Below are 27,550 nucleotides of genomic sequence, written 5' to 3'. Positions count from 1 at the left end.
CACCCTCATCCCTACTGTGTACGCACTGATGGATTCATTTGCTGCCCTCTACAAGTAAGCATGACACAGCATTACTGTACTGGAATGAATTTTGGATTTAGAAGGTATAGGATAAGAACCTTACACTGACATTTGCCAACTACGAGGTTTGGAGCAAGTTACTTGACTTCTCTGATCCTTTTCCCTACTGTGAAATGAGGACAATGTTATTTATCCTTCCTGCTTCATAGGGCCATTGAGAGAAAAGTACTTTGTAAATAATAGATCCAAAGGAATGAATCTCTAATAGTGAAATGAAAGCATAGTGCAAGGGATCATGGGAGAGATAGAGATAGTGGGACAGATCTTTCCCCAGGACCATTCAAGTCAAATGCTGTCATTTATTTCTTTTTTTGTTGGTTTGGGGGTTTTTTTGGGTGGGGGTTAGGAGGGAGTGAGGCAATTGTGGTTAAGTGACTTGCCCAGGGTCACACAGCTAGTGAGTGTTATGTGTCTGAGGCCAGATTCGAACTCAGGTCCTCCTGACCCCAGGGCCAGTGCTCTATCCACTGTGCCACCTAGCTGCCCCTGTCGTTTATTTCTAAGACTGTCCCTGCCCTGAATTATAAAAGGCAAAATCCAGCTGAACTAGATTTAATTGTACATGGCACCAGGGTACAAAGTTCTCCCTGTGAATAAACTAGCTAGAAAATGGAAAGCTGAATTCAATTAAACAAATTATTATTTTGAAAATAACTGGTGGGTAATTAGTTTCTAACCAATTATTTGAAGAATGCAGACTGTGATAGGACTTTGGTCTCGGTGGGTTTTTTCCAAACTAATAGTAAAAGCTAGCCTTTGATAGCACCTTAAGGTCCACAAAGCACTTTTCATGCTATCTGATTTGACCCTCACAACAGTCCTGTGTGGCAGGTGCTACTGTTTACAGACGAGGAAAATGAGGCTTGGCAAGGAAGAATGACTTTCTCAGGGTCTCAGAGTGAGCAAATGTCTGAGGCAGGATTCAAATTCAGGCCTTCCTCCCTCCAAGCCGGGCGCTCCATCCACTATGCCCCCTAGCACCTCTTTCACACACTTGGTTCTATGTATGAGTTAGTAGATCCCTGACCACATAAAGCACCATAAATTCACATCAGTACCTTGAACCAATCCCAGCTCCAACACTTCTTAGCTATGAGACTACAGACAAGTCACTTACGCGTACTGAACCTGGATGTCCTCCACGATAAAATGGACATGATGCTTGCAATCCAATCCGCATCACTTCCGAGAGCTTTGTGCAAGGCCACATGCTGCAAAGAGAAAAGAAAACCAGTCCTGACCCCAACAATCTTATCTTCTCTCAATGGTGTTTTGAAGGAAGCTCTTTATAAACTTTTATAAGTGTGAATATCATCATTTGTTTTCAGTAGTAGCATCAGACATAATCCATATAATGAAGGGGGCAGCTAGGTGGCGCCATAGTGCACAGAGTGCTGAACCTGAAGTCAGGAAGCCTCATCCTCAAGAGTTTAAATCTGACCTTAGACACTTACTAGTTGTGTGACCCTGGGCAAATCACTTTGCCTCAGTTTCCTCATCTGTAAAACTGGGTTGATAAGAGCACCTGACAAAGTTGTTGTGAGAATCAAATAAGTGAATACAGTCAGCTTTTTCTAGGACTTTGGCTAAGAAAGGGGAGAGAGCTCAAGAGGACAATCACTTGAGGGGTTCCAGACACAGTCTAATATTTTATTCTCAACTCCTCTACTCTTGGTGATGCAACTGTAGATATGTTCAGTCCACCTTCCCGTTGGTAAAATAATGCACCACTTGACTGCAAAAAGACCTCCGATCTTAGGGAGAAGCAGTGAAGTATCATGACATCTCTGCAAAACAAACATTAGAATTTCTGCCTTGGCTATAATTCATCTGTTGTCAAAGTTACTCTTAAAGGCACTGGAAATGATAATTCCTTAAACATCAAACAATTTGAACAATTCCCTGATGGAGGTATCTGCATCCTTCATTTGCTTTTGTTCATCTAACAAACGACATGATGATGTTACGTGCTGAAAAGATGAAATGGGGGGGTATGTATGTATGTGTGTGCGTGCTTCTCTCTAAAGGAAGAACACCTGTTTTCCCAGACATGTGAGAGATGCACGGATCTTAATATGCTTCTACCTGGGATTTGTAGGTAATCAAATATGCCCATTTTAAAAACTTCTCTTACCCCAAACACCTGAACCATAGTAAATTAGGGGGAAGAAATGGTAATTGCGAGCTAGGGAATAAAGGAACATCTTGAATTAAGAAAATCATTGAAAATCCTGTTATCCATTATCATTACTTTAACCTGAAACTTTGAGGATTCATTTTACAATAGTTAATCAGAATAACAACTAAGGTATTTTTGCCAGGACATGATCAGGCTATGTCCCTAAGTGGTAAGACTTTTGAGGACAAAAACTCTGTCTTGTGACTCTTTGAATCTACCACACTCTTCAATCACTCAATAAGCAATCAATCAGTAAGCAATTTATTAAACCCTACTATGCATACAACCTTGGGTTAAGCACTGGAGATACAAATACAATAAATGAAGTGCTCCCTGCTTCCTTTTAGTCTGATATCTATCCCAGTGACCTGAGCAAAATAAACACCCAATAAATGTTGGTTGTAAGGGATGATCATTAGAACTGGAATCATCCTAATTCTCACCTTAGTAAAGGATACCCCAGAGTTGTGTGATTAGCTTGTATTTCACATGTTCCATATGGATGCCTCATACTTGGGGACGGAACCACAACATACATAGTGGGTGGTCAATCGGTGTGACCATTGGGGTGCCAATCTCATTTAAATCAACCCGGACCTGCCTACCATAGTCTTATCCCTGTAACTATAGTTCACTTCTAAACCACAAAGCCCTACCCCCTTTCACACACCAGGCCAGCATCTCTCTAAATCAGTAGCAAGCACCTAGTCACTAAAGCTCAGAGAGTCACAGACACCCAAGCATTCACATTCTATAAAGCTTCTAGACAACAAAACGGGTTAAACTGCCTTTCTCAGACACAGATCTTCTGGAAAATAAACATGCTATTTAGGACAATGCAAACACCGAACAACGCTCTGGAAATGTGTTTAATTTCTAATCTACTTTAACATTACTGTGATGCAGAGTTGATTAAAATAAATATTTTAATAAAACCTGATTTGCAAAGAGCTATATGGAACGGTAAAGGCTTCCAAAGGCCTATCAGTGATACATGAGTGCCCTCTGCTGCTTCCTGTTTTTTCAACAACTCAGATTTTCAGTACAATATCTGCACAATGATGCTGTGAGGAGAAAGGAATATCAGTAAAACATTTAAGGAAAAACAAAAATACTACGTTATTGCTCATTACCAAATACAGTTATTTTAACAAATACAAAAGTCAACACGTCAGCCATCAATAAAGATGTATAGCTTCATCGTACTCACCATTTCTGTACCAAGAGGTATGCTTATACCAAGAGACAGAAATCTTGGGTTATGAATGATGGTTGCATTGATCTTTCAATGTTGTTATCCTTTATATAAGAGGTGTCCAACACAAAGCCTCTCTAGGGCATGCAGCCCACAATACTCCCGAGTGCTGCCAAATTGATTAAAATATAATTGGGAAATATTTCACAAAATAAACAAAAACACAATAAAACACAGATAATGTTAATACGAGGTTTTCTAAGTCAACACATGGCCCACGGGATCCTTATCTACAGTTTAGTGACCCCCATTTCTATTTGAGTTTGACATCATTGCTTTCTGATACTGTGGTCATCGTGTAAATTTCACCATACACCAATTCATTTTTCATATTCATTATTTCTTATTGTACAATGATATACAATTATATTCATGTCACATTTTGCTCAGCTGTTATCCAGTCAGTGGCTACCCACATAACTTCCCATTCTTTGCTCTCACTCAAATGCTACTATAATATCTTTATATATAAAGAAACTTTCCCTCTGTCTTTGACCTCCTTGGGTAACTATGCCAAGCAGTCGTATCACTGTCAAAGACTATGTGAAGTCTAAACTTTCAGAGGATTATGCCAAATCACTTTCCTGGACTTTTAAAACACTCGTGTCAAACTCAATTAGCAACAGATCCCTGTGACAGGATATTGACTTAGAAAAACCACAATTTAACATTATCTATGTTGTACTGTATTTGTATTTATTTTGTTAACATTTCCCAATCACATTTGCATCTGGTTCTTGCCACACTCCAGAGTTTTGCCAAGGTGTGCAGCAGACAGATCCACCAACAGGCTGTGTTCTAGGAATCGTGAGTGGCCTTTGCCATACGTTTCTACGTGTTTGCCTCACTACCACTGTACTCTGGTTAAGCCCAGTCTTCCCATGGACACAATGGGCATTTGTGGGAGAGTATTCCTTAGGCTTATAGGAAGAATGTTTTATAGCTACTATCATTCCTATACCATTTTAGTAAATACCTTTGTAAGAGCTAATCTTGTCTACTGGCTGATTGCTAATGGGAAACATACTGGTGAGACTTTGGAGATGTAATGTTAGGAGTAAAGCCCCGATGTTGCAGCCATCCTCTGGGCACCCAATCCATGAGTATGAGCGCAATTCAGGGGAGCACACCCAAATTACATTTCAATTAATTTCTTTAGGTGACTCTCTGGGGTATTCTAAGTAAACCATTATATCATCTGTAAGTACAAATGATTCTGTCTCCTCTTTGCCTATGACTATTCTATTTCTATAGCTAGCACATCAAAACTATATTAAAAAATAATAACAGTGGGTATCTTTGCTTTACCACTGATCTTATTAGAAAGGCTTTTCAGAGGCCACATGTGGCCCCAAGGCCACAGGTTCCCCACCCCTGGCTTATGGTGTTTATCCATTACAAATAATTCTAGCTCTTGGTTTTAGATAGAAATTATTTATCATATTAAAGAAAAGACCATTTATTCGTATGTTTTTAATGTTTTAACACAGATCAATGTATTTTGTCCAAAGTTTTGCATTTATGGATATAATCATTAGTTTTTATTATCAATATTAATAGGGTCAGTTATATTTATAATCTTCTTAAACTACAAGTTGAATCACTCTTGCATTCCTGTTACAAACTTAAATGGTCAATTAATCAATCAATCCACAAGCATTTATTAAGCACTTGCAATGTGACAGGCACTATACTAGGCACTGGAAATAGAAAAATAAAAATTAAATAATTCATGCCTTCAAGGATTTTATGTTTTATTAGGGAGACAACATGGTCATAATACAACCTAGTAAATATGCTGCCATTGCCTCTTGACTAATAATTTAATATCTTTGCATCACAGTATATTATCTTTTAAAAATCTAGTTTGATGAGTGAAATTCTATAGATTGAAATTCTACCTTATTCAATTATATGATTCCTTGGATTGGTAAAAAAAAAAACTGTATAATGGTGATCATATCTTTGTTTTCCAGCCCCCAGCCCCTCCCTTAAGCTTGCCAAGAGGTAAGTCACACTGTCTGGCACACAGTAGGTGCTGAATAATGCTTATTGATTTCTGATGTTTCTTATTGCCGTCCCATCAAAGGGCCACATATTTTTGGCCTTGAAACACTTAAATATTCTCAAAAGGGAATTTATGTACATATTAACCAGCTGGGTAGATTTCCATTTTATTAATTATAGATATAATTTACTCCTCATTTCACATAGCATTTATTTCCACAAGTACCTTCCAGCTTCATAATTGAAGCACTTTGTCTGGTGATGCCTTGGTGTTCATCCAGCCAAAGTAATAAATAAAAGAAAACCATATTTCTGTCTTTGCATGTTTTTTACTCCTCTCATGCTTTGTGCCTGTAAAAAAGACACTGCAAAATGCTAAACCTTGTTCTATGTAGTAAAACTTTGGATGACCAGGGTTGAATAGATAAGGGACTTAATATAGTCTTAAAAGAAAGTTACATAATTAATGGATTATTTAATGACAAATTCTTTGGATTAGTTCCTTTTTGTGAAGTAAGAGATGGCACTGTTCATAAATATGGGGATTTCCAAACTACAGGAAAAATACAAAGTGCTACACTGAATATTATCCAAAGGTGCCAACAGGAGATGAAAACCACAAGGAAGAACAGTCCGTCAATAAACATTTATTAAGCACCTAATATGTGCCAGGCACTGTGCTAAGTACCAGGAATACAAAGAAAGGCAAAAGATAGTTTCTGCCCTCAAGAACCTCACTGTCTAACCCAGGCAAGTAAACAACAGAGGGAAGGCAGAGAAATCAAGCAACTCTCATTATGAAAAGAGGAAATATAGATTATTCTAGTAGTTAGAGAACCTAAATGCAATGGAAAGAGTTCTAAGATAACAGATTTAGAGGCAGAAGAGACTTGAAAGTCATCTGATCTACCTCCCTCATTTTGTAAATGAGGAAATGGAGGCTTGGAGAAGTGGAAGAACTTGGACAAGATCACACTGGTAGTAAGCAGAGCAAAGATTCAGACGTGAGTATTTCAATTCCAAATCCACCACCCATTCCATGCTGCTTTTCATGAGTAGACTAGATATTGGAAGATGAGTTCTGATCCTGTCTCTGGCTCCTGTCTCTGGCTACTATCTATTTTGTGACTGTTGCCAAGTCACTTAATTTCAAATAACATGAAGGGACTGGGGACTTGTGGTTAAGATGACAGTGTGAAAAGTCGCATGGAAACCAAACCATTCCACATGTACACAAGCTTGAAGAGCTATATAAATGCTAGCTATTATTATTATTACTACAAAATACTCTTTAGAGAAATAAAAACCTAGATAAGTAGAGAGCTATAAATTGTTCAAGGGCAGACTGTGCCTATATAGTGAAAAAGACAACACTGCCTAAATACTTATTCAGTACCATATAAACAGACTACTAATAAGTTACTTTATAGAGCTAGAAAATATAACAAAATTCATCTGGAGAAACAAAAAGTGAAGGAAATGAAAAAGAGTGAGTGATCTAGGCATAAAAGTCATCTATAAACAAATGAGAGGAGCCTAGAAGGAGATAACCTATCACAATTACGTACAGGGAATGATTCCTCGATTAGCGATGATGACAAAAAGGGAAATGACAATTATTGGAGGGGATGTGGGAAGACAGGCACACTAATGCATTGTTGATGTCGCTACGGATTGGCCCAGCCATTCTGGAAGGCAATTTGTAACTATATTCAAAAAGTCACAACCTACTAACCCAGTGATACTACTACTAAGCCCACAACCCAAGGAGATCAAAGAAGGAAAGGCCCAAAAGGTTCAAAAATAACAGTAACACTTTTTGTTGTAACCGACAAGGAGCACCCATCAACTGGGAAACAGCTGAACAAATCATGGTATGTGAACGCAATGGAATATTATGGTGTCATAAGAGATGACCGAAAGGATGCATTGAGAAACTCTGAGTAACTTTTATGAACTAATGCCATGTGGAGTAGGCAGAACCAGAAAACAATGCATACAAAGACCAAGCATTGCAAAGAAAGACAAGAAGTATGATCAATGTAATAACCAACCACAACTCCTGGGGGCTAATCATAAAGTCTGCTAACAACATCCTGACACAGAGGTGATGGACAAGAAGTACAGAAAGAGACAGACATTTTCAGACATGATAGAGTATGGATTTGTTTTGCTTGACTATGTTTATTTGTTATCAGGAAAGTATTGTAAGGGTTTGGCTGTTTGGTTTTTTTTTGAGGGGGTTGAGAGAGAGAATTAGGAACACAGAGATTAGTGATGGTGGTTTCCAAGGAAAAAGAAAAGAGAGGAATGTCATGGAAGCATTTTTTTAATTGACCAGAAGAAAACAAAAAGAAGTTCAGAGGGAGTCAAAGACAAGGAGGATAGCACTGAAACTAACATTAAATTTATGATACGCTTTTTCAAAAATACAAACTGTACAAAATTGGAATTTCTGGTTACATATATAATCCTTTCTTTTCTTCTTTGTATATGGAAATGTCCCCATTTCTGTTTATCAAGTTCAGAATAACAAAAAAAAAATTTTATGCTAGAGATAGACTAGGTTATTTATGAAACTTTCTATTCCCAAACTCCATGATCCTTTGATTCTCAAATACTATGTTTGGAGACAGGTAAAGAAGGGAGAAAACGCTACTCAGCCTCACTAGTTTCACACCGATTTTGCTGTGTGACCTGCAGAGAATTACTTGATTGCTCTATGTTTTGGTCTCCTTTACTGGTAAAATGGAATTAATACTTGTCAGGTTCCTTACTTTTCAAGGTTATTGTGAAGATGATCACTGAGACATTTCATGTGCAACACCATTAGAAGCATACAAAGATGGAGGCTGAGATGACAAGTTTAGTTCACATTCAGAGTTTTCTTCATAGCTCATTTCCACCAGGCCCTTTTAAACTACTTTGGCCCACTGGAGCTTGAAGTGGCAATGTGCAGGTTGCTCCACAATGTGACACTAATCATCATGAAAACATAATTAGTAAAGCTCTTCGTGAGCTTTGGAAAAATTAATCAAGACAGGTTTGATGAACCTTGGCTGAAAGATTTCCTTCACCACAGAGGATTCTACTTCCAATGTGTCGTCATCAAGGGAAGTCCAATTGTTGAGTCCCAAGGTGGCCCATTTATCTTGCTCTAATGAAGAATAATAACTTCTTCTTGAGTCTTGCAAATAACTCTGCTGGTTCAAATTAATTTGGCTAATGCAATTAAATCAAACTATTTGATCTTTAAGGTTCATGATCTTTAATTGAACTCGTATCCTAACTTTATTACAGGGAAGCATCCCTCATTTTCTTAAAATGCCCTCGTGTATATCATCGTGTACAATAGCAAGAATTTCCTTATTTAATGAAATGTGTTGATAGTAGCACAGAAATTACCTTTTAAAATCCATTTACATCTATATAAATATTTTTGTCATAAACACTGTAGTACCTTAAACATTTAGAAATTGCTGCAAAACTAATCAATGTTTTTATATGCCCTTTCAACAGTCTGTGATGGGCAGCTAGGTGGTGCAGTGGATAGAGCACTAGCCCTGGAATCAGGAGGATCTGAGCTCAAATCTGACCTCAGACATATAACTCTCACTAGCTGTGTGACTCAGGGCCAGTCACTTAACCCCAACTGCCTCACCAAAAAAAAAAAAAAACCTCTTTATCAACAGTCTGTGAGCTGTGACCTGGAAGGACCCTCAGAGACCATGTAGTGGTCCAATGCCCTCATTTACAGATAAGGAAAATGACTATCAGAGAAGTAACTTGCCTAAGACCACAAGTCATATACTACCCTTGGACCTCAGTTTTCTCATCTGCAAGATGAGGTTGTTGAATTAGATATCCTTTTAGCTCAAGAGCTATGATCCTATGGAATGAAATTCAATGCAGGAAAAAATATAAAATTTTACATTTGGGTTAAAAAAAATCAACTTCACAAGTACAAAGTGTGGGGGAACATGATTGGGGGGAGGAAATAAACACTTATTAAGTACCTACTATGTCCCAGGCACCATAACAAGCACTTCATAAATATTATCTCATTTAGTTAGACAATAGCTGAAAAATATTTGAGGGATTTAGTGGAATATAAGTCCAATACGAATCATCGGTATGATGTGGTGGCAAAAAAGCTAACACATTCTTGGGCCACATAAAGAGAGGCATAACTTCCAAGGATAAGGAGAGGATAACTCCTGTATATTCTGCCCTGATCGGACCATGTCTAGTGCACTGTGTTCGGTTCTAGGTACCAGATTCAAAGGGACATTGACAAACTAGAGAACACCTAGGGGAGGGTCAACTTGGATGGTGAAGGGACTTCACCCCCCCCCCCATGTCAGCTAAGTTGAAGAAACTGGGAATGACTCTGGGAGGAGGGGTTGGGGCCAATAGCTGTCTTCAAGTATTTGAAAGGCTGTCATATGCAAAAGAGATTAAACACTTCTGTTTGGCCTCAGAGGGCAGAACTAAGAGCAATGGTGGAAGCTGTAATTAAGCAAATTTAGCTTTGATGGGAAGGGGAAGTTTCCAATAATTGGAGCTGTATGAACCATGTGAAGGTAGAATGAGCTGTCTTGAGAGCTAGTGGGTTCCCTTTTACTGAAAGTCATTATGTGGAGGTTGGCTAACCACCTGTCAGGTTTGTTACAGTAGGAATTCCTCTCAGGTACTAGTTAGGCCAAATGGTTCCAATTTTAAATTCTGTGATTATGAAATACTAGTGTAACCACAGTTTAAACAGTCTGTCTCACAGGGACTGGACATTGCTACTGGATCTTTAAAAGAAAGAGGGACTAGAACCTTAGGGAGTGAAAGCTTAGCTGTCATTCTGAAAAGAGCTAACTATGATGGCAGAGATTGCAAGAGGGAGGCACAGAGAGAAGGGACTACAGGGGTGGGGAATCTGCGGCCTCAAGACCACATGTGGTCCTCTAGGTCCTCAAATACAGCCCCTTGACTGGATCTAAGCCACACTTGAGGACCTAGAGGGCCACATGTGGCCTCAAGGCTACAGGTCTCCCCCCACTTTCTGGACTAAGAGAACTTTTTTCCCAAGAGACTGAGTTAACCGTCATCTTTGAAAATGATTGGAAGGCTATCACAAGACAATTGAGTTTAATTTGCATCCTGTGTAAATCATATGCTGTGGAGAAGATACCCTGAAAAAAATTCTTGAGAAACTGAATTTCTAAAGTTAAGGAAGAGTTTATGTAAGCATTGGTAAGAGTATTCTTTTTCAAGCCTCTTTCCCTTATTTTTGATTCCCTACAGCATATTGTAAAATAATTACAGTTTTTCTTTTATTATTTGTTATTGTTATAAATCATATAAGCAGTAACACTGATGCTGTTTTAAGCTTATGAGGCCAAAAGGTTTGATACTGAGACCTAGATGAGCAAAAGCTTATAGGAAAAGAGGATTTTTTTCTGGTTTATTTGCAAATAGGCCAGGAGCTCAGAACTAATTAGTACATAAGACTGTGTATTTCTATTAATTTGCAAGGAAATATCAGAATGTACTCTTTGATTGCTTAGAACCCAGGTAGAACATAATGTTGTCGTTGTTCTTCAGTCATTTCAGTCATGCCCAATTCTTCATGACCCCATCTGGGGTTTTTGGCGAAGATACTGGAGCAGTTTACCATTTCCTTCTGCAGCTCATATTACAGATGAGGAAACTGAAGCAAACAGGGCTAAGTGACTTGCCCAAGGTCACGTAGCTATCAAGTGTCTGAAGCTGGATTTGAACTCAGCTTTTCTATCCACTGGACCACCTAGCTGCCCAGAGAATAAGTAGTAAAACCAAAATTCAAACCCAGATCTTCTGACTCCAACTCCAGTGTTCTTTCCACTGTACCACATTACCACCAATATACCCTGCAGGACAGGATCACAAGCTCTAGGTAGGGGTAGCTGTTATAACCAAAGGATTACGTTCTGCCTTAAAGATCATTCTCCCTAATGTACCATTCTACAGCTTTACAAAAGCCTCCTCAATATACCACTTCCCTCTTTACTATTCCTTCTTCCCTTCCTTCACTTGTAAAAACATAAGTACAAGAGGGAGGATAGTCCAAGAGTGAAATGAAAATTAAGCATTTCCATGTTTTTACAATACTTTTGTCCACAAAGTCCTACAGACTTGAGTTTGCATTCAAAGGAAGGAAGACCTGAACTGACATTGATGTGTATTAAATTATATATGCTATATTCTTTATTCATGACTGTGATTCATGTAAAGACAGTTATGAACAATAATGGAGTGTATCAAGTATAACCAGACTGTGGTTTGGTTGTGTGGAGGAAAGCATTGTGCACTAAGGAAGCATAAAAATGTTGATCTCTTCTGCCTGGGGCAGGGAGTGAGAGGAGGACCTCTGGGAAGAAACTGAAATAAAATATTACTGCCAAGCCATCAAACTTCAGGTCCTGGAAAGGGTCTGCTGTTCTGTTCCCCCTTCCTATTGTCCACAACCAGACAAACACAGCTGTTTCCCAAATAGGAGACATTGGTGGAAGGCAGGAGCTGTCCAGGCCTGAAGTTGACTCAGAAGAATGAGACCCCAAATGCTAGAGCAGAAAGAAAGACAGGCACTGATCACATTTAGCAAATTAATCTAGAAATAGATCCCTGTATATAGAAACCTCTTTGAAACTCAAACTTACTTGAAAACTCAATATTGGTTTGGTTTATTTTGATTGGCTGTTTTTTTGGGGGGAGAGCATACCTTAGATATATTTTCCTGTTTCGCTCCTCACATCCATAAAACCAACACCCTACTCACCTACCCCCAGAACCTGGGCATAACCACTGCTTGTGAGCCCTGCTTAAAAGTTAGTCCCTGTTAGTGGCTCAGATAACAAGTCCACCTTTTCTTTCTGAGGCCTTACTGAGACACCAGTACCTACCCATACACACACACACACACACACACACACACACACACACACACACACACAGATCGGAGCAGCCTGGCCCACAGGCAGGACCGGGGGAACTTTATACCTAAGGGGATTGAGATTTACAACCCAAAATTAACTAAACCTATCTATTTATTCACTGCACTCACTAAAGGGCAGGGCACCCTGTGGAAATTAAACAAATGTTTGCTAATGTTGATAACAAAAATAACACATTCTCATAGCACTTTAAGGTTTACAATGTACATTCCGTCAAACAACCCCGCAAGACAGATTTGGCAAATATTATTGCCCCCATTTTCCAGATGAGGAAACTGAAAGGCAGAGAGGTAAGGTGATGTACCCATGGCCCAACAGCTAGTGAGACAGAGCCAGGATTGAAACACAAGTCTCCTGAATTTGAGCAGAACTCCTTCTTAACACACTGGACTTTCAGTTTACTTTGACAAATTTTAAGTATTTCTGTAAGGCCAAGCCCAAGGGACGCTGCTGACAAACTTTCTTTTTCTCCCCTTTCTCTTTCCTGCTGATTTCTATTATGAGTCTCGGAGGACAGGACTTGGCTTTGTAGAAACAATTTCTGAGAGTGTCCAGAATTTTTCAAGGGCAGTTTTAATCTTTAAAAGGTATGAGCATTTGGTCAAAGAGGAAAAACATATATACATCTGAAACATAAAACGACATCTTCCTTCAATACTCCCTGCATCTATTGCCTCATTTCTCCAGCAGCAAAATGCAGTCCCAGAAAAAGACCAGTTTTCTGGCCAAAAAAAGAAAGGCCCAACATATCAAAGAAACTCCACTAACACAGTGTTTGTATTCCCCAAAAATTGAATTTGAAGAAGTTCTCAAAGAGCAGTATGCTGACATCTCAGTTTGATTTTATGTATAAAGCTTAAAAGTTTGCTGTTATTGCAGCAGCAGGTTCTAAGGGAAAAATCACAATGTTAAAAGACCCGGGTTCAAATTCCAGCTCCAACACTGACCGACTATGTGACCCTCAGCAAGTCATTTCACCTCTAAATCTCATTCCTTCATCTGCCAAGTGGCATGTTACAGTTCGTTCAACTTCCTTCATTATTTAGAGGAAAAGTGCTTTTTAAGCGCTCAAACATTAAAGAAATGTGAGCAATAATTAAACCAAAATGGCTCCTTGGCCATCAATCAAATTAAAAGCATTTCTTGGTTACCTGCTATGTACCAGACGCTTTGCTAGGCAGTAATGATACAAAAGTCAAAGTGAAATAAATAGCCCCTGCCCTCAAGGAACTTACAATCTATCTGGGAGACAATACAGCCATGTGCAAAACAGATAAAAATCATTTTGGGGATAAGACATTAGCAGCTGGGAGGATCAAGAAAGGCTCTGCGTAGACAGCGCACCCATCACATTCCTGTTGTCTATAACTATTTCAGAGTTCCTTGACACCAATACACTGTAGTGTCTGGAGGAAAGCAATCAACATGGTGAAGGGCCTGGACTCCATGTCTTATGAGGGTCAGTTGAAAGAACTGGAAATGTTTAACCTGGAGAAAGGAAGCCTGGGCAGGGAGTGTGATGGGGATGAGAGCTGTCATCAAGAATCTGAAAGGCTAACATTGGAAGAAAGAATGAGACTTCTGCTATTTAGCCCCAGAGAACTGAGCCAATTTAGGTTTGATGTAAGGAAAAAAATTCTTAGCAATTAGAGCTGTCCCACAGTGGAACAGGCTGCCTCAAGAACTAATAGGTCCCCCTCCTTGGAGCTCTTCAAGCAGAGGCTACTTGACTGTTTGAGTGTTGTGGGGTTTTTTTAATAGTAGATTATTTTTATTTTTCAGCACAAGTTTTTGTTAACTACTCTGTTCCTCCTGCTACCCCTCCCCACTGAGTAAATTTTTCAAATTTACATTAGAAAAAAAAAACCTGAAAACCAAATGCCTTAACACATATATCTCCACAGTCCAGCAAGACAAATTCCCATACTGGCCATGCTGAAAATGTAAATTTTAAGTTCCTCACCTATCGGGGGTGGACGACATGTTTCAAATTATTATGTTTTGGACTGGTGGTTTATCATTTTGTTGATCTGAGTTCTAAAGTTTTTCAAAGATGTTTTTCTCTATAATGTTATCAGTATATAAATTATCTATCCCCTCCTGGATCACTGCCTTGCAGTAGAGGAACTTGCAACTATGAGCTATGCTGTGCAAGGTTACCCAAGATGGACAAGTCATAGTGGAGAGTTCTGATAAATGGTGATCCACTGAAGAGGGAAATGGTAAACCACTGCAGCATCTTTGCCAAGAAATCCTCATGGGCAGCTTGGTCCACAGGATCACAAAGAATCAGACATGACTGAATCACTAACCAGCAACATCTTGCTTTGATCTGCATCAATTCAAGTCTTCCCAGTTATCTCTAAAATTCTCCTTTTCATCGCTTCCTATGGTACAATAAACATCCCATTACAGCCATATGCCATAATTTGTTACAGTCACTCAATAGGAAGATATCCCCTTAGTTTCCAGTTTGGGGCTACCATGAAAAAAACTGCTATAAATATTTTTGTACATATAGATCCTTTTTCCCTCTGATTTTTTTTTTTCAGTATAGATCTTGGAGTAATATATCTGCATCAGTTAACATGCAGTTTGACTTTCTGGTCCTAGTCCCAAACTGCTTTCAAGAATGGGTGAACAAAACATAAAATACCTTTTATACAGAGTTAGATCTAAATAACTGAAGTAATAGTTACTGCACATATGTAGGTAAAGCTAACATCATTTTTAAAATGACGATTTTACCTAACTAATCTATTGATGTGATACCGTCCCAATTAAATTGCTAAAAAATTATCTCACTGAGTCATAAAAAATAACAACAGGGTTCGTTTGAAGAGCAGAAGGTCAGGAAATTCAAGGAAACTAGTGGGGAACGATGTGAAGGAATTAGATTCAGTAGTATCAGACTTTAAACCATATTGGAAGATAAGAGCAGTGTGGAAGTGTAAAATGGATAATAACGTTGATTATTTTAAATTAATTTTCCTCTATAAATAAAACCTATATAGCCAAAAATAGAGGGAATGCAGAAAAACTGGTGGGAAAAAACTCTCATAGACAATCTCCCAGATAGAATGTGATTGAATTGGAATATTGTTGTAGTGTAGGAAATGAGGAGCTGGTAGATTTAGAAAAATATGGAGACGTGGACTTATAAAAGAAGATGCTATCAGAGAAACAGATGACAAGTGGAAATAAGCAATAAATAAGAATAATGTGGTCTTACATATATGGGTTTGAGTGTATACGTCTATATGTGTATGTTTATGGATGGTTATGTATATGTGTATATATGTGTGTGTACATACATATATATGTATATATACGTATATATATATATATATATACACACACACACACACACACACACACACACACACACACACACACACACAAATACATATCAGAGCTTAACTGTAGCTTTCTTGGGGGTGGTGGGGGAGAAAGGGGGGAAAAAATAAAGTAAAAAGGGCACAGCAGAGAACAAAAGGAAACACACAAGGAAGCAAAGAAAAGCTGAGCAGCTTTGAAAATAATGTGTAGTATTTATTATATAGGTTTTCTTGAAATGGAAATTTATTATTTTATGTTGAATCCTCTCTTATGATCTCCTGTGTACATGGCAATGTTTTTTTTTCTTTTCTTATTTTGTATTTAAGTTTAAAATAAATTCAAATATAATAAAGAAAAAAAAAAAGATGAACCCATTCACAAACAATACAATACCATACCTGTTTTTCCCACAGCATCACCAACATTTGTCATTTTCCTTTTTTGTCACCTTTGCCAATCTGATAGGTAGGAGGTGTAACCTTAGAGTTATTTTAATTTGCATTTCTATAATTATTAATGATTTATAGCATTTTTTTCACATGGTTATCAACAGCTTGGATTTCTTCCTTTGAAAACTTCCTATTCCTATCCTTCGACCATTTTTCTATTGGGAAATAGCTTTTAGTCTTTTAAACTTGAATCAGTTCCTTATATATCTTGGAAATTGGACATTTGTCAGAAAAACTTGTTTTGGTTTTTGGGGGGTGGATTTTTTTAATATTTTTAGGCAATTGGGGTTAAGTGACTTGCCCAGGGCCACACAGCTAGTAAGTGTCAAGTGTTTGGTCTGAGGCCGGATTTGAAACGCAGGTCCTCCTGACTTCAGGGCCGGTGCTCTATCCACTGGGCCACCTAGCTGCCCCATCAGAGAAATTTGTTGCAAAGATTCTTTCCCAGTTACTTGTGTCCCTTTTAATTTTTACATTAGATTTGAGTGAAAACTTTTTAATTTTATATGTCTTATTTGATCCTACCACCTGTTTAGCCATTAATTCTTCCCCTATTTTCAGACCCAAGAGGTAATTTCTTCCTTGCTCTTGTTTGTTATGTGACCTTTTATATCTAGGCCAAGTATGCCTTTGAAGCTCAGCCTGGCACATGATGTGAAGCGTTGGTCAAAACCCAGTTTATCAGACTGCTGTCTAGGCTCCCATAGATTTTTGTCAGGTAGTAAGTTCTTGCCCAACCTGGGTCTTTGAGTTTGTTATGCTATTTTGTTTGTTTGATTCTCTGTTGCTTACCTAATCTATTCCACTCACCTCTTTTTTTAACTACTATCAAAATGTTTTAATAATTACTATTCCTTTCCTTTCTACTTTTTTCATCAGTACTCTTAAGATTCTTTTGAGAGTCTGCACAGTAATGAATAAGTAAATTAACTCAGGTAGCATTTTCATTTTACTTTATTGGCTTGACCTACCCATGAACAAATAGCATTTCTCCAATTTATTTAGATCTATTTCTGCAAAGAATTCTATTCATATAGTCCCTGGGTGAATCTTGGAAGATAATACTCCAAGTATTTTGAATCGAATGTCTCTCTCTATATATATTCTTCCTAAGTTTTGTTGGAGATATATATGTGTATGCATGTATATGTGTGTATATGTGTGTATACACACATAAGTACATATATGTAATATTATATATATGAATACTGATGGTTGATGTGGATTATTTTATACCCTGAAACTTTGACAAAGTTAATAATTATTCCAATTAAGTTTGGTTAATTTTCTAGGGTTCTCTAAACATACCATCATACTGGTGAGTTGATAGAGAATAAGGTGGCCTTTGGGTTCCAATATCAGGTCAAGAGTTGGACTAGATGGTTTTTGTAGCTCCCTGTTGCCTCCAGGATAAAATACAAAATGCTTAAGACATAAGAGTATGCAATAGTCCCCTATTTTTTTTCAAACAGAAGTAGTATTATCATTCAACTTGTCAATAAGCATTTATTAAATGCTAACTATGTGTCAGGCTCAGTACTGGAGATACAAAGAAAGGTAAAGCATGTACTTGCCCTCAAGGAATTCACAGCTTAATGGGGGAGATAGCAGGCAAACAACTGATGTACATACAAGATATATGTAGGGTAAATGGAGAGGTGCAATGAATTTCGCTAGATTTTACTCGAAGAGGAACACAGAACTTCCCCTCTAGTAACTCAAAATCTAAATACTCTCATTTAGACCAATGGAAAAAATTCTACTAGAAAGTGTGTAAGAGGGAGTCCAACGCCCTTTTATGTCTTTTGGGTGGATATATAAGCATATGAAAAGCCAGAAATGTGACCAGACCAGATAATTAAAATCATCAGGAGGCAACAGGGAACGCTGACCATGAGCTAAATATAGTGAGATGGCCCACAGAATGCGAAACCCAGTTACCAAGAAGTCTAGGCCAAAGAAAAGATTTACCAGGCCAGGGGTACTAGATAATTAGCCAAAAGTGTTTCTGCTCTTTCTAAAGAGTTGGGTACCTGGGACTGAGAATTTCTTGCTAGGAAGATAAAAGGTCTCTGAAGAGGGCAAAAGGCAGTTCACCCGGGAAGGAGAAAAAGCTGAGGTCTATTTTTTTCCCCTTAAAAAGGCTTTTTTGTTGCTCTACCTATAAGGTAGGACTGCTTATTCGAAAGAGGTATTTCTTAAAAGCTTCTGGCTTTGAACTAAAAGAGCATGACAAATGGAGTCCTAGAGCCAAACATTTCTGCTCAAGTCAGGAGCTAGGACGAGCAGCCTTCAGCAGAACAGCTTGCCCAAGAAAACAGCCCCTAGCACAGATTGCATATCCAGCAAAGAGCATCCACTGGGAGCATTGTCTTGGAAAGACTACATGTCCAACAGATAGATCTAGCAGAGCATGGCAGCGGAGTCCAGCAGGAGCGTATGGCATCGTCAGAAGCCTTATGTTGTCAGAAGTCTACACTGTCTTCTCAGAGATATGTGTCCTGGCCATATGTTTTCCCTACATGAGTAGCCCTATATGTTGTCATTGTTCCATCATTTCAGTTGCGTCCAACTCTTCATGACCCCATTTGGGGTTTTCCTGGCACAGATGCTGGAGTGGCTTGCCATTTCCTTTCTCCAGCTCATTTTGCAGATGAGGAAACTGAGGCAGTGTTAAGTGACTTGCCCAGGGTCACACAGCTAATAAGTGTCTGAGGCCAGATTTGTTTATAATTTCTTTCTTTTTTTTTTTGGCTAGGCACTGGGGTTAAGTGATTTGCCCAGGGTCACACAGCTAGTGTTATGTGTCTGAGGCTGGATTTGAACTCAGGTCCTCCTGAATCCAGGGCCAGTGCTCTATCCACTGTGCCACCTAGCTCCCCTGTGAGGCCAGATTTGAACATAAGATGAGCCTTCTAACTCCAGGCCTGACATTCTATCCACTGTGCTACCTAGCTGTACTACACACATGCAGCCTAGCCATTTTTACTCCCTACATGTGTGCCTTTCCACACGTGTCCTGGCCATGTGCTCTTTATATGTGCACCCTGGCCACACGTTCCCTATAAATGTGCTTCTCCCCACTCAGTCTCTAAGTGTGTCCACTCTTCCCTACCAGATCTGTGTGTATTTGTGGGAGAGTGGGCCCCAGATTTATGAAGAATGTTTTACTGTTACTGTTCTATGTCATTTCATTAATGTTTTTGCTCTGAACTCTCTTACTAATAAAGACAAATATATTGGGGTGGGGAAGGGGCGTGAATTGTGATGTTGAATTGATATGGAACCACAGAGTACCTTAAACCTGGAATAGTAGTCTCTGAGAGAGGGATCTGTCATGGGAGTTGGGGGATGTCCCTCAGCTCAACAAAGATTTCACAATTTCCGAGCAAGCTGCACAGAAGATCAGGGGCAAAACTAGGAAGGGGATTCATAGACTGTTAGACCTGAAAGGGACCCCATGACTTCTACACAGTCACCAAGCTAGGTTCTGAGCTGGGCCTCCAATCTCCCAGTCTATTCTCTCCCATTTTCTTATTACTCTCGTGGTCATCAACATAGCAGCTGCATGGACAAGGAATGGATGGAATCTCCTAACCTGACAAGTGGTCATGTTAGGTATTCAAGGATTCTCATGTCAAAAAGCACTCGAGGGCTCCCATGCCTCACTGTAAACCTCTTTTAGGATATTCTCTTTTTCCTCCATGAAGTAAAACAGCAACTCGTTGTTCAGTCAATAGGTTATGTTTGGCTCTTCATGACCCCACTTGGGGTTTTCTTGGCAAAAATACTGGAGTAGTTTGCCAGCTCATTTTACAGATGAGGAAAGTGAGGCAAATGGGGTTAAGTAAGTTGCCCAGGGTCACACAGCTAGTAAATGTCTAAGGGCAGATTTGAACTCGGATCTCTTCCTGACTCCAGGCTCAGCACTCTGTCCACTGAGCCATCCAACTGCCTCGAAAATGGTTAACTACTAGTTCTTAATGGTAAAAGCTGTTTCTCAAAAGCACATATCCTACTTTCCCTCTATAAAGTGCCACAAAACACTTCTAAGCATATAGGACATAGAGAAGAATCAAAGATCAGCCGTACAATACAACATTATGGTGTGGTTATGGTGTGGTCTGGGCTGTCTGTACGGGAAACTTCCAAGGTAAAAGTTTGATTTAATTGTACAGTCCACACTTCAATCACAAGTTGGAAGTTGCCCCAAAGTGTGTGTGTGTGTGTGTGTGTGTGTGTGTGGTGTGTGTGTGTGTGTGTTTTAAACAGCTTTATTAATTGTCAATATCTGGGAAAGAAGTATAGCCCAACATAGAAAAAAATCCAGTGGGGAAAAAAATCACACTGGAAAAAAGGACAAATTTGAGGGAGAAAGGGGTGCTCCAGGCCCAGGGGTCAACAGTTCCTCTGACTGGTCCAAAAGACAGGGAGAGTCTTAGAGGAGTGCAATAGGTTGTAGAGAAATTTGGCTCTACTGAGGAAGGGGACCCCGAAGTGGATCACGAGGAGGTACAGGCAGATGAGGGGAGGGGAGGGTGGGGGAAGGAGTCCTCTTTCATAGCCATAAGGTGGAGGTCGAGGGGGACCACTGTATCCATGTCGGGGCATTAACAGAGGAGGTCCTCAAATACCATGGGGAGGCATGGGGCCTGGGTGACCCATGGGAGATCCAAAAGGGGGGTCCTCAGGGTGGCATTCCCATAGGAGGGGGGCCAGGATGAGACATTCCTGGCGGTGGTCGCGGAGGAGGCTGTCCCCCTGAGCTTGGGGGCCCTGCATGTGGGTGTCCCAAGTCATAGGGACCATGGTGGGAGAGCTGCATCTGGGACATACCGGGATGAGGCATCCCACCTGGTGGGAATGGATGGGGATGTGAATGTCCATGGCCAGGATGTCCGGCCCCAGGGGTTCCTGCTGATGGTAGGCCATGGGCTCCAGCCCCAGGAGGCATAGGTGGGGGAGGCATGGCTGGGGGTATACCTGGAGGAAGGGCTCCAGGAGGTGGCACTGGAGGTGGGAATGAGCCTGGCGGGGGCATACCTCATGGAGGAAGCCCAGATCCCAAAGAAGACACAGTAGATTAGGGGTAGAGGGTGGGAGTGGTGCATCAGCAAACAGCTGATGTGGCCAATCTGCCTGCACTAACAGGTTCCGTGCCGCCAGAAGTCACTCGGCTGCAGAGCCACGAGTCCTTCTGGAAGGCATAAGATACTGTGATGGGTCGATTGCACAGGTACTGCCCATTCATGGCCTCAACTGCTGTGTCAGAGGCATCGAATGAAGCAAAATTAATAAAGGCATAGCCCCTGGAGTAGCCTGTGTCAGGGTCCCGCATGACCTTGGGAGTCTGCAAAATAACCCCAAGGGCACGGAAGGTGTCGTACAGCAGCTTCTCATCAATCTCAGGATCTAGGTTCCCTATGAAAATGTTGGCCCCCACGTCTAGGTTCTTGTTGTGGGCTGATGCTTTGTTCACTCGTATTGGCTTCCCATACAGTTTGATCATGTTCATTACCTTAATGGCATAGTCAGCATCTTCCTCACTCAGGAATTTCACAAATCCACAGCCTTGGTGCTGAACCGTGACCCAGTCCCTGGGCATGTGAGTGTTGACCACGAGCCCAGCCTGCAGGAAGAGCTCCCACAGCAGCGGCTCACTGACCTTGTCCAGACCCCCCATGTACACAGTGGCATCTGCGGAGTGAAGGGGGGCCCGGCGGTGAACGGGGAAGGGGCGCAGCGTGGACACAAGCAGTGTCCCACCCGACGTCATCACCGGCCCTCCCCACGGGGCAGCAGCGACCCTCCTGAGGTGGCTTCTCCACGGCCTGGGGCGCCCTCCCTTCCCGGCCCCTCCCCCACCCACCAGCTCTGCCACAGGGTATTGGAGACCACCGGGCCTCTCTGCCGCAGCGACACCCCTTCCCTGCCCCCCCTCTTGACGATTCGGGCTCAGGCCCATGCAGGCGCAAAGTATGTGTGTTTTAAAGAAAGCCTTGATTACCTCAGACACTTACAGGCCACAGACAGAATCCAAATGTTGACTGACTAAAGGCCAGAGATCCCACCTGCATTATGTTGGGCATTAGGGAATGTGATACAATGGGAAAAACAGTGGCGGGATATGGAGCCAAAGGACAAGGGTCTGCATCCTGACTCTGCTACTTACTATCTGCATGACATTGTGCCAGTCAACAAGCATTTATTAAACGTTTACTGTGTGCCAGGTACCATGCTAAGCACTGAGAATACAAACACAAGCAAAAAGAAGAACAGTTAAGAAAGACAAGGTGATCAACCTCTCTCTGCCTCATTTCCCTCAAATGTAAAAAGAGGGAAATGGATGATAGGACCTTCGAGATCCTTCCCAGTTCTATGACCTACAGAACATTTAAGGTACACCAGTTTTCGCTTCATTCAACTGAGGGAGATGAAGACAATTTTCTAAATTCCCTGATCATTCCATTTAAATTATTCTGTTATGATACTCATTGGTTTTTAGTTTTTAAGTGATGTCCTATTCACTTTATTATTTTTTTTTAAGGCAAGTGAGGGTAAGGGACTTGCCCAAGGGCACACAGCTAGCAAGTATGAAGTGTTTGGTCTGAGGCCAGACTTGAACTCGGGTCCTCCTGACTTCAGGGCCAGTGCTCTATCCACTGAGCCATCTAGCAGCCCCCCATTTCGTTAATTTTTAAGCCCTAAAATTAAAAAGCATCTGCTAATTTGCTAAGAAAGAAGAGGAAAACATATAACTCAAGTTGACTAAACTGAAAACCCACTTTACTCTGCATGATGAGGCTTTCAATAGAATAGGTCACTGAGGGGTTTGTAAACCATGAATTACTGACATTTAGGTACACAGATTTGTAGTTTTAAAGTCCAAATTTCATCACCAACAAAGTCACCAAAACATCCCAGCATGTTGAAGGGACTTTCTCACTTCATCTTCTCTCTTTAACCCTCTTAGGTAGAATTTATGAGAGAACATGGACAAGAATCACATATATCACCTATGAGAAAATATCACCTATGGGCAATACCAATGAGTTTTGAGATTAAAACAAGGAGCTCACAAGACTGGTCTCTATTTTCTCAGTAAAGTAAGATGTGAGGTGTTCAACCGAAAGGGTGAAGGTAGAGAGAGGTGTAGGGAGCTTGAGGAGAGGTTTAGAACAGCTTCTATGGGGAGTGATAGGGAATCAGTCCAATAATATGATTACTCTTTCACTTATAAAATGGAAATTCTACCACTGGGCACCCACCCACACCAAAGAGAAGTGAATGTACCTCACAGGAGGTTTTAGAACAAATTTTTAAATAATCACATATATTAAAGAATACCACCACAGCTGCAGAAAATACTCAAATCTCATTTATTTGCCATAAGAAGGCAATATCACAAATACTAACCTCTGAAAAGACAAAAAGAAAAGTCCCTGCCTTGAGGCTTAAAAACATCCAAAAGTCCAAGGCAGTTTCATTTCTGCCTTGCTGTTCATTTCTCTGACCAACAAATGGGATTTACCTCTGTGGCATGTGGATCCATACTTTCAGTCCATGAACCATATTTTCTCCACGAACACTGTTAATTACTGAACACAAGATGCCCCCCATGGTCTTCATACATTTGAGTAATAGCGATCCCGGTTCTGAAAGTCTCGATGGGCATGCTTTGCATCACTTTTGCTGTGTGGTATCCTGCCAAAAGGCTCATGGTCATTAAAGCAGGATTCAAAAACCTCATCGACAGCCTTCTGGGCATCTTCTTTGCTAACTTTTCTAACAGCCAGAATGGAGCGAAGGGCTCTGTCTCGGACACAAGCCTAAGGAGAATGAGAAAGTTTACTCAGAAAACAAAGTAACATTTTTACACAAAGCCATTTAAAAGAAATATTCTCCTGAGAGACATCAACATAAAAGAGGGAAGGAAAATAAAAAAGACCCTTTTTTAAAAACTTCCAGGACATCTTGAGCCCAGCCCCACATTATTCAAGCATAAATAAAAACTCCTTAATTTAGAACTCATTTTCTTTTTATTTTCTTTTTATTTTTTGGCAATTGGGGTTAAGTGACTTGCCCAGGGTCACACAGCTAGTAAGTGTCAAGTGTTTGGCATGGGGCTGGATTCGAACTCAGGTCCTCCTGACTTCAGAGCCGGTGCTCTATCCACTGTGCCACCTAGCTGCCCTTTTTATTTCATTTTTATTTTTTGTAGAACTCATTTTCTAATCACACAGAGAGCCAGCATGACAGAGTGGAGAGACAGCATCTCTCATAACCAGGAGTCAAGTCCTGCTCTGACGGCTGAGGGGCCCTGGACAGGTCATTTCACCCCTGGGCAAATCTCATAAAACCCTAAACTGCAGAGCAGAGACAGCGCTGACGTGCACTGGAGGAAGAAGTTTCCTCATTCTAAAGTTCACAGTCTCAAAGATATCAGATTCAGTCTCTATACCAATATATTTCTAATCACACCAACAGGCACACTGCTACAAAGTTTCAGCTAAAATGTTCAATTTGCAAACAATCCACAGAAAATCTAGGGTAAACTCCTTTTAGTATTTTTCACAAAACAATCAGGTGAACATCACAGAAGCAACTTCTGTGACAGGGCTCTCTTCCTTAATTCTTTCGCTGACCAACTATCAGCTAAATGGCTTTTTCCTCTGATATCTTATATGCTTAGAGCCAACAGGAAATCATGCCCATACACACAGAAAAGATCACAAAATTTTCATATATAAAAAAAATACCACATGACCTTTAAAAAAACAAACAGAATATTCTTTGTCTATGTGTAAAAACTCTTGTGTTCTTATTCAAACGATCCATCTAATAGTGAACCTTTATTAAAAAGTAGCAGAAAAGTTTTGAGCCTTGTGCATAGTTCTACCATTCCAACTCTTGGTGAGTTTTTACAGATTTCTAACCCATTTGAGAGAGTAACATTTTTCCAATCTAACAGGTCCCTCAGAAAGCCACCATTTGACCTTGATTTGAGAAATCATCTTGTTTCTCTTCATCTTGTTTGATAAGTTCAGGTAGAAAAAGAGGAGGACAAGTCATTATTCTGTTATTCTCTTATATATTGAGCATTCTGTGGAATGGCAGACACAAGACATTTTTGTAAATACATCAAGGCTCAGACTGTAAGATGGGCCCAGCACTTGTAAGCTCACTAGAAACCATTTTTGGAGCAAGTTCAGTAGCCGCCTAGATGACACGGATGATATACACAGTGTTCCAAAGTCTTGGTACAGTTTTGAGCTTCGATAGCGTAAATTTTGGGGGGGCCTGCATACTCTTATCCTATCCCACACCATTTAATTTCTTCTGCTGGGTTTTTCTATTTTGAAAGATTTTCCTTCCACAGTATGGAGAATGTGAGAATTCAGTCGTGCAACAGCCATTAAAAAGGATGGATCCATGGGCAACTGTAACTAACAACAGCTTTGTGTGGGATAATGCTCTGAGGGAGGTTCCAGTACAGCTGGTCTGTTGGATTATCAACCTGTTTATTTGTGAAGGAGAGGAAGCTTCTGTCCTCTGAATCTTATCTTTCTAGGAACTGATAGGAGCTCATTTTTGCATCTTTATTAACGTGTCGTGTCGCATAGTTTCTACCATTCTCTTGCATGATCAATCAAACACCTGCCACGTGCCAAGCACTGTGCTCACTGGAATCCGGAATTAACACTTAGCCTGGAATCTCAAAGAACTGGGGATTGACTTATATCCTTATAAATTTGACTCAGTTCTCTATATATTTGAGAAATGAGGCCTTTATCAGAGACACTGGTTATAAAAATTCTTTCCAGTTTTTCTGCTTCCCTAGAATCTTGGACGCATTGGCTTTATTTGTGCATGACTCACAGCTTTTTCCCAAACTTTCTTGTTCTCCAGTGGTATCCATTTTTCCATGTCCACTGAAAGCTAGTATACACTGAGCTCCCTGGAGCTCCCCAAACTGGTGTTAGATGTAGTGTGGACCCCTGATCAGCTTACCTACTGCAGCTCAGAATTCCCAAGCTCAGCCATCACTAGCCTTGGCCTCCTGGGCAGCAGGGAGTGCAGACTAGCCTCACCTTTTTTCCTTAGTTTCTTATTATTGTTGTCATTATTATTATCATTATTATTATTATTATTATTATTATTACTACTACTATTATTACTTTCACAACAAGAGAGATTGACAACACCCTGCTCTGTGTTTCTCTTTTTTTTTTTTTTGCTTTTTGGTGGGGCAATCGGAGTTAAGTGACTTGCCCAGGGTCATACAGCTAGTAAGTATCTGAGGCCAGATCTGAACTCAGGTTCTTCTGACTTCAGGGCCAGTGCTCTATCCACTGTACTACCTCGCTGCCCCTCTCTGTGTTTCTCAACATTTGGTTAATACATAGTTTGACATCTACCACTTAACAGACTAGCCTCAGTTCCAATCCAATTGCCCCAGACAAAGAATACCACACTGATAACACAAGTTGTATCTTCCCCATAACAATTTAAATCATATTTCTAGCTTTCTTCTGGATTTACCAACAGACAGCTCCTCACTGAGATAAACATGTCTGTGCAAACTTAAAATTATATGTGTATTACTTGATTTTAATATTATTAATAACAATTACTGCCAAAGAACTGCAAAGTAAAGACCCATTAACTGAAGAATGACTGAACAAATCGTAGTATAAGAGTCTAACAGAATATCACTGTCCTGTCAGAAACAAGATGAATACAGAAAAGCCTGGGAAGACTTACACAAACCGATAAAAGGAAAGTAAGCAGAATCAGGAAAACAATACATACAATGAAAACAGAAAGAACAACCACCACAAAAGAATCAAAACTGAATGTTGCTTCATTATAAAGAATAAACTTGGTCCCAAAGAAGAGAATGAGAAGATACCTCTCCAACTCCTTGGAAGATACAATGATCCAGAAATGTGGAACACTGCATATAATATCAGATTTTTTCTGGTGTGTTTTGCTGAATTTTTTTTCTTCCTCTTTCTTTTAAAAAAAATTACTTTTTTAATAAGTGATGGCTCTCTGGGAAGTGGAAAGGGGAAAAATACAGTGGAAATCTGAGCAATGTAAAAACAAAAGACAAATAAAAATCTATTTTTGAAAATGAAAATAGCTGACATAAGTAGAGAGCTTTACAATTCCAAAAAGTTTTATAAATGTTCCCATTTGATCGCCGCCAAACAGAATTACATTGTGAAGTTGGTATAATTATCTTCCTTTTACA

The 27,550-nt window shown here is 40.0% G+C and overlaps 1 protein-coding gene and 1 pseudogene across 1 annotated transcript in view; both read right to left on the bottom strand.

The window, feature by feature from the left end:
* Positions 1-20,767: 20,767 nt before the first annotated feature.
* On the bottom strand, positions 20,768-22,258 carry LOC110211132 (splicing factor 3B subunit 4 pseudogene; annotated as a pseudogene).
* A 1,391-nt stretch (positions 22,259-23,649) lies between these two features.
* Positions 23,650-27,550, bottom strand: part of ATP23 (ATP23 metallopeptidase and ATP synthase assembly factor homolog) — a 30,934-nt gene continuing 27,033 nt past the window's right edge. Inside the window, exon 6 of the mRNA XM_020990154.2 lies at positions 23,650-24,122. Within this exon, the coding sequence (XP_020845813.1) occupies positions 23,919-24,122 (204 nt within the window). The 3' untranslated portion in view covers positions 23,650-23,918. The remainder of the gene's footprint in view (positions 24,123-27,550) is intronic.

The sequence above is a fragment of the Phascolarctos cinereus genome, unplaced genomic scaffold, assembly GCF_003287225.1.
Source record: "Phascolarctos cinereus isolate Bilbo 61053 unplaced genomic scaffold, phaCin_HiC Scaffold_1;HRSCAF=81, whole genome shotgun sequence".
NCBI classification, from domain to species: domain Eukaryota; kingdom Metazoa; phylum Chordata; class Mammalia; order Diprotodontia; family Phascolarctidae; genus Phascolarctos; species Phascolarctos cinereus.
This window is presented reverse-complemented; position numbering and strand designations above follow the sequence as displayed.